Genomic DNA, 7,863 nt, shown 5'->3' with positions numbered 1-7,863 from the left:
GTTCTAGGCCACTGACTCCCTGGAGGCTTCAATACTTCTACTGTGCAACAGGGCAGGAGAGGAGGCACAGTTTCACCCACCTACCTGACTCCTAGCAGACTTCTCTCTAGCTGATGCACAGAATTGGGAACCCCTCTTTGAGGTGCTGCTCACCGAAGTCTGTTGAGCCTATGACCAAGCTTTTATTCGGATCCTTGCAGGGACGTGGTTGTTTGGTGTTCCAGAAAGCTGGACCCTGCAGTCTTTACAAGGTACACATGGTTTCTGATAGCTGTTGTGCTATCACCTCTGAAACCTCTGAAAACACCTTACCCCCTGGGGGAAGCAAATAGAAAGGCAGGGGAGGAGGGCCAGGTCTAAGTATAGGAGTGGGATATTTGAGAGCTGTTGTTGGTCACGGGAGGATGAGCAGGGTGGGTCAAGGACTGGACGATCTGAAAGCTAGCTAGAACTGGGTTGATTTACAATGGCTGATAGTGAAGGTCTTGCTTCCTCAGAGGTCTTCAGAGCCTTGATAAATTTTAAATGATTGGACAATCCCAGCGTAACCCACACCTTCCTGTGGAATGGACACTCTGGCTTCATTTGCTCATCTCTGTTTTCTTTATGTGAGCCCTAGAATGGAACCCAGAGCCTAACACACACACACACACACACACACACACACACACACTGTACTAGTGAGCTACAACCCAAATCTTCCATTGATTCCACAGGTTCTCACTATCTAGACCAGGCTGCCCTAGAACTCACAGGTCTGTCTGTTCCAGCCTCCAGAATACTGAGATTAAGGGTGAGTGCTACCATGCCTAGCACCTGTGTTGGATTTTTCTGACAGGGTCTTGTTGTGAAGGCCTCTGGCCCTGAACTTCTGCTCCTCAGGTCTTAATCGCCCTAATACTTGGATTCCCAGAATGTGCCACTACACGGGCTTTTATTGATCTTAAAAGGAAACTGGCCTTCTTGGACCTCTGGGGAGTCGCATTTAATCCCTGGGTACCCAAGTAAAGAGTTTGGGGTCTGTGTGTAGGGGTGGGGTGGGGATTTTGCCACGGGCCCAGGAGCTCATTTTTGTTGAATGATGAAGATTCTGTTTAATCTTTTGGTGGCCTTCAACTGACAGGGATTGAAACCCTCTCTAAATAGCATTTGCCACACTTTATCCCCTTTCGTATTTACTTTTGATGTTTTCATAACTTCTCTTGGCAGCGAAGCAGCTTAAAGGATTCTGGTTAGTGGTTGTCTTTTGTGGCTAGGCCTTGCCTGGTTCTGAGCCTGGAAGTTGACTGACGGCTGATGGTCCCTGGAGGGCCATCTCTAAGGCCTGGAATGTTCTCCTGCTCCCTAGCCAGTTACTCACTTGTTCAATTGCTCTGGGCACTTCTCCTGACAGTGCCAAGCCAGCAGATACCAGGGGCCATTTGCTACCCTCTGAAAGCACTACCTTCTAGTACCTGAGACCAGACTGGGCTGTGCCTCTGGGCACAGGAATGTGACACTGGTTTTTCTGCCTCTTCCTTCCAGCCCTGCCACACCCCACCACTTCATCTTCCTTCTGCCAAGGTCTTACTGTGTAGCCAGTCCACAAACTTGAAGTCCTCAATTCTCAGCCGTCTAAGTACTGATTATAAGTGTTCCACACTTCGCCTAGCCATTAGTAGGTATTTAACATACATGGCTTTAAAGTATGAGCGTTTTTGCGAGGTCGGAGCCCACTAGGACACAGCCTGTTCTCCAGCATGCTGTTGCAGAAGGAAATGAGGCAAGGAAGATCACCTACATAGGAGCCTAGGAGGAAGGTGTATATAGAACCATGGCAACCACCTTCAAGGCTGACAATTGCTTTTGTTTGTTCATTTGAGACAGGATTTTTCTATGTAGTCCTGGCTGACCTAGAACTCTCCATGTAGACCAGACTGATCTCAGATCTGCCTGCCTATGTTTCCCAAGTGCTGGAATTAAAGGCTTGTACTACCATGCCTAGCAGTAATGACTGTCTCTTGAGCAGAGACAGAAATAGACCCTTCCTCTTCTGGAGTATATATACAGAAAGGGGGTTACCAGTGCAGTAGGGAATGAATAAGTCTGGAGGAGTCTGAGGTTTGATGGAAACATGAGGGTCTGGCTGTGCTGCTGTTTGGAGACACTCTTCTTTGGTCTGACCTTCTGGAAGGGTTGACTTCCCCGTGTGGCCAGAGCACTGTACAACAGAGAGGTCTAAGCTGTTGTCAGGCCTGCAAATGCCTGGCAACCGTGAGAGGCTTGGGTGCTTTGATGGAGAGGTCAGATTCCACATAAACACTCTACTCGCTGGTGAATTACACAGAGATAGCATGGCTTGGAGGAAAGACAACCCTGCTTGAGTGGGAAGGGGGTGTTGTTTAGGATCTGGTTAGAGCTGAGACTGTCTACCTGGGGGAAACATCTACCTGACCACGAGCTTTTATTTTTATTTTATTTTTTTATAAAAAGTGAGACTTTACTGTCTTCAGATTTTGCTGACTTTGAAAATGTTCTTTGCACCTTACCTTTTTCTCCCAACATTTTCTGAAAGTTGTGGTAACTCAAGGATGCAAGGACCTGAAGCTATTTTTCAATACTTTTTAGCTGGGCATTATTGAAATCAACCACTCCCCTACACACACACACACACACACACACACACACACACACACACACACCCCGGAGTGCTGTACTGCTGGACTAATACAACAGTCTCCTCAGATCGTTTTAAAGCAGGGCTGATACTTTGACTGATACCACCAAGCCAGTGGCGTTTAGTCTGTCATTCCATGTACTTTTATTCACCAGGGAAGTGCCAGGAAAAGAAAGAAATGCATGTCTGCACAGGACAGTGATGGGGGACCTGTGTCACTTTGTAACACTGCTTGTTCACAAAACTACTTTTCCTCACATTTTTTCTGCTCTTGTTGGACTTTGTTTCCTTCTCCTAGCTATCCTAGCCCGCCGTTTTCTCAACTGCATGCAGGTGCTTACATAGAGACTGGCAATTACTGGAAAGAGCCGCAAAGAATGCCATTCATGAAGGCACGGTCAGGCCTCTTTCAGGTAGGCTTTGAAAGCCGCTGGCTTCTGCTAGGACGCGCAGCAGAGGCTGTTGGAGCTTGGCTGGGCACCGAGTGGGGGCCTGCAAACAGGCCCCTGCTGCGTCACTGCTGGGCAGAGGTGGGCCGTTGGCCCTCGCCAAACGACCCAGGGGGTTTCCAGGGGCACGAACTAGGGCGAGAGGCGGCCAAAGTGTCACGCTGCAGGAGCAGAGGGCAGAGCAGCTGAGCTCGACCTCGCTTTCTCACGCTAGAGGCCAAGGCCTGCGGGAACCTTAGGGCCACCTCCCCAAAGTCCTTGGAGGTCTAGAGCTCGCGCCTGTGCTCCGCGGGAGGTGGGTTCCAGAGAAAAATCATTATTCTGTGTTTTGCCTTCGCAGCAGGCGACCGCGGGTTGTTGTGTTTGAATGAATGAGCCCAGAGGCCGCGCCCAATGGGCGCGGGAGTCTGCTTAATATGCATGAGGTCTACAGCCAATGACTGGGCGAGGAGGTTGTTTTAAACGGCGGAGCCCGTTGGCCAATCAGGCGGCTCTCGTGGAGGCAGCTAGCGCGAGGCTGGGTGCGCTGAGCCGCGCGTCGTGCCCTGCGCTGCCCAGACTCGCGAACAATACAGGTACGTCTCGCACCGCCCGCGCCCGCCGCCGCCGCCGCTCCTGCAGCTGCAGCGGCACCCGCACAACTTTCCGGCCCGCGCCTCCGCGAGCGCGCCGCTATCGCTCTCGCCGGCCCGGCCCCCGCGCCTTCGCCGCCCCGTCTCGTCCTCTGCTGCTCGGTGGCCAGAAAGGAAGAAGCAATTCAGGTGTCTCAACTTTTCCAGTGCCTGCGCTCCCAGCCCGCTGCTCCTCCGGCTCGGCCCTCTCCGCACAGCCGCGCTCGGCGGTCGCCCCCGGGGGCAGCAGCCTGGCGGCTCCACAACCCCTGGCCAGATGTTCCGCAGCTGCGGAAGCGCAGCGAGCGAGAGGCGGCTGCGGGCTCTGGCGGAGCGCGTCTTGGCGGTGGCGGCGGGAAGGGTGCTGGGCGCGCCCCAGCCCGGGAGCGACTCTGCAGGGAGCGGCCGCGCGGCTGGGGGCCCAGGCGCGGGCAAAGTTCGCGGGAAGGCCGAGAGGGACACGGTGCGGGTCCGCGGGCAAAGCCAGCGGCTCTGCAGGAACATGGCCGTCGTGGAGCGCCCGGTGGCCTGGGGAGGGGGCAGGTGTCGCCGGCGCAGCGGCGGGATGAGTATGGCTGGTGCGGGGCTCGGGCGAGGCCGGAGGGGGGTCCCGGCGGCAGGCTGTGACCGCGGAGCCGGACAGCATGCGGGGCCGGGGGCGCTGCCTTGGGCCCCGCTGCGCGGAGCGTCATGGCTGCACGGGCGCCTTTGTTATCCCGAGGAGTGCGGCCCGCGTCGGGGGCGGGGAGGCCGGGCTGGTGGCTCGGCGCCCTCGGGCGGCCCGCGTGGGGCGGGGCGGGGCGGGGTGGGGGCCAGCGAGCGGGCGACGGTGGCGGGGCCCGGGCCGCTTTGTTCACCAGCATCGCCGCCTGCGCCGGCCGCGCGCGGATCAGCCATTTTAGCAAGCGGGGCTCTCGGAGGCGCGGCGGCCGCGACTGTCGCCCACCGGGCCCTACGTCCCCCCCCCACGCCGCCGCCGCCCCCGGCACCGCGCTCGGCTTGGGGGTGGTAGCAGTCGATTTCACGGGCACTTTCTTTCATCCCGAGGCTTTTGACAAAATGGAAGGTGAATTACGGGTGTCCGGAGCAATGGGGACGTGGCCCGACACGGGCTGTCCGCTGGACGCCTGGACGCCCCAGTGTTGGGGCGCGCCCCACCCGGGATGCCGCGGAGGGGTTTAATGCTGCCCCGCGGGCCTTTGGTGCCAAGGGGAGTGCTTTAGTTTTACATGATGACCTTGGGTGTGGGAAAAGGAAAAGATGGCGGGAAGCGGGCGGGGGGGGGGCGGTGGTGGTGAAGTGGGGGGGACAGGGAGGATGACACGCCACAGCTGCATTTTTATTTGGAAACTTTGGGGAAAGTGTTCCTTGCTAGACCTGCATTTCTGCATTACACAAGGGAAAGACTAGTCCTTTTGATGTCCCCTCCCCCTTTTCCTGGTGACAGGTTTCAACTAATAGTATGAAGGATACCTGCTTGCTTTCCAGATCACCAGTGCTGTAAAAAGCCATTTTTATAAGGCAAATATATCAGCAACACTGGTATTTCACATCTGTTCCTATTTATGGTTTCGTTTGATTTCCGATCTAAACGGAAGAATTAAAGAGACAATTACCTAGTCGAAATGAAGTCTGTCTCCCATCGCTTACCTTCTCTATGAACATTATGAACATGTCTTCCCATTAGTTCTTCAGGCTTTTGGTTTTAGAAACTGCGAAATAGTAGCAGTTCAGTAATGTGGAGTGCTCAGCACCCCACTTTGAGGTTATCCCCATTTGAAGAACTTGATCACTCTAGAGAAGTAACTTGTAAACCAGCACGCTTCATGCTGGTCAAAAGTTAAATGACAAGCGACAGTGAAGCTGATTTCTTTCCTACTCTGCCTTCTGCTGCCACCGATGTCAGGAGCTGAGGGGGAGGAGAGTTCCTACCAAGAAACTTAATTTGGCTTTGCCATTGCTTTCTCTTTGTATTTCTCATCGTATTTCATTGTGTTTTCTTCTTTCTGTCTTCTCTCCATAACATCAGTCAGGATGGCTAAAGGTGACCCCAAGAAACCAAAGGGCAAGATGTCGGCTTATGCCTTCTTTGTGCAGACCTGCAGGGAAGAACATAAGAAGAAAAACCCCGAGGTCCCAGTCAATTTTGCGGAGTTTTCCAAGAAGTGCTCTGAGAGGTGGAAGGTATTTTGAGGGTTCAGTTTGTAGGCTACATTCGGGATTTGCTCACTTGCAGAGTCACCCAAGTGGCTGGCTGTTTTCTTCTTTCTTTACCCTTTAAAAATAAGTGCAGAGACCTTTTTTCCCCACAAAGGGGTTCTACAAAACCATTGGTCAAGTATGTGTTCAACTGTATCCAGGAATTTTAACAAGTTCTGTTGTTTGCAGACAATGTCCGGCAAAGAGAAATCAAAGTTTGATGAAATGGCAAAGGCAGATAAAGTACGCTATGATCGGGAAATGAAAGATTATGGACCAGCTAAAGGAGGCAAGAAGAAGAAGGACCCTAATGCCCCCAAAAGACCACCGTAAGTAGCTATAGGATTATGTAGTAACAGTTGAAAGTTTTCCTCTTGCTGAAAAGACTTTTAAAGGCTGTTACCTTTTCTAAAAAAAAAAAAATGGCAAGACAAGCTTCTAAACTCAGCTTTCTGTTCAGTGCCTGTCTGCTTCACTGTCTCAGCTTCAGAGCTTGACTGGTTCTTCACTAGAAAGGAGGCATCTGACTTTAGCACACCCGCTCCCTTAGCCGTATTACTTTTCCCTTACCTAGCAGTTGGAAGACAAAGGCACTGTACATTGCAGGATCACTAGACATTCTAAACACTTTAGATTTAGAGCATTGAATGTGGTGATTCCATGCAAGAGAGGATAGATCAGGGCAAGAAGCAATAGTATTTTGGTATGGTGTATTTGGGCATACCTATCTTAGAAGCCTAGTGCTTGGGGGCCAATGATGCAGGAGTGAAAGTTGGAATCTAGTTTGTGCTATATAGCAACACCTCTGTCTCAAGAAGGAAATGTGTGTGTGTGTGTGTGTGTGTGTGTGTGTGTGTGTGCGCGTGCGTGCGTGCATATACATGCATACTTACCTGACCTATATAAATCTCTCCCCAAAGGTCTGGATTTTTCTTATTCTGCTCTGAATTCCGCCCCAAGATCAAATCTACAAATCCTGGAATCTCCATTGGAGATGTGGCCAAAAAGCTGGGTGAGATGTGGAATAACTTAAGTGACAGTGAAAAGCAGCCTTACATTACCAAGGCCGCAAAGCTGAAGGAGAAGTATGAGAAGGTGAGAGGACTGGAAGCTTCCCTGGTTGCTGGGGTGTATGGCTGCTCTGCTAGACTAGACTGGGTGCTCTTCTTAGCCTGCAAGGGTCCAGATCCCTAGAAGAAAGCTATGTGTGCTGATGTTCTTGCTTCTGGCAGTTCTCCCTCTCCTCCCCCTACATTTAAAACTAGTACTCTAACTGTACCTACACCTACCCTTAGAGGGAAAAGGGATTTGATAGGGTTATTAACATGACGTGAATGCCCATTGACTTGAAGATTTGAATGATCAAGAAACATATTTACAGCCAGCTGGACTGCGACTGAAAAAGCATGGGATAAAACCGGACTCTCTGAATATGGCTGACAATGAGGGCTGCTGAGAAGCCAAGGACAATGCCACTGGGTTTTGATCCTACTTCATGTTCTGGCTTTGTGGGAGCCCAGCCAGTTTGGATGTCCACCTTCCTAGACCAGGATGGAGCGGGGAGGACTTTGGACTTTCCACAGGGCAGGGAACCCTGACTGCCCCTCAGACTGGAGAGGGAGGGGGAGAGGAGTGGGGGGGGGACTTTCCACAGGGCAGGGAACCCTGACTGCCCCTCAGACTGGAGAGGGAGGGGGAGAGGAGTGGGGGAGGGGGAGAGGAGAGGGAGGAGGGGCGCAAAGGGAGACGGGGAGGGAAATGGGAGGCGGGGAGGAGGCAGAAATTTTTTTTCAATAAAAAATTATATTAAAAAATAAAATAAAATAAAGGCTCCAAACCATGCTCTATTCATTTCATGTGAGAAACTCTTCCTCTGCCATCTCAACCCAGCTAAAGCTTGGGAAAAAATACATGTTTAAGGCTTCACTACAGTGATTGTATGCCAGAA

The 7,863-nt window shown here is 52.2% G+C and overlaps 1 protein-coding gene across 2 annotated transcripts in view; it reads left to right on the top strand.

Moving 5' to 3' along the window:
- The first annotated feature begins 4,274 nt into the window (after positions 1–4,274).
- Positions 4,275–7,863, top strand: part of Hmgb3 (high mobility group box 3) — a 4,623-nt gene continuing 1,034 nt past the window's right edge. The window contains exons 1-5 of one of the 2 annotated variants that reach the window (XM_050123606.1): positions 4,275–4,782; positions 5,746–5,900; positions 6,105–6,244; positions 6,836–7,010; positions 7,297–7,516. In XM_050123606.1, the coding sequence (XP_049979563.1) occupies positions 4,407–4,782; positions 5,746–5,900; positions 6,105–6,244; positions 6,836–7,010; positions 7,297–7,371 (921 nt within the window). In that variant the 5' untranslated portion in view covers positions 4,275–4,406 and the 3' untranslated portion in view covers positions 7,372–7,516. Of the gene's footprint in view, positions 4,783–5,745; positions 5,901–6,104; positions 6,245–6,835; positions 7,038–7,296; positions 7,517–7,863 lie in introns of those variants that run through there. The other variant, XM_050123607.1, reaches the window with a different exon arrangement.

This window comes from Alexandromys fortis, unplaced genomic scaffold (genome assembly GCF_014885135.2).
Source record: "Alexandromys fortis isolate MF-2015 unplaced genomic scaffold, M_Fortis_MF-2015_v1.1 scaffold_206, whole genome shotgun sequence".
Taxonomy (NCBI): domain Eukaryota; kingdom Metazoa; phylum Chordata; class Mammalia; order Rodentia; family Cricetidae; genus Alexandromys; species Alexandromys fortis.
The sequence above is the reverse complement of the archived record's forward strand: the minus strand, read 5'-3'. Positions and strand labels throughout refer to the sequence as shown.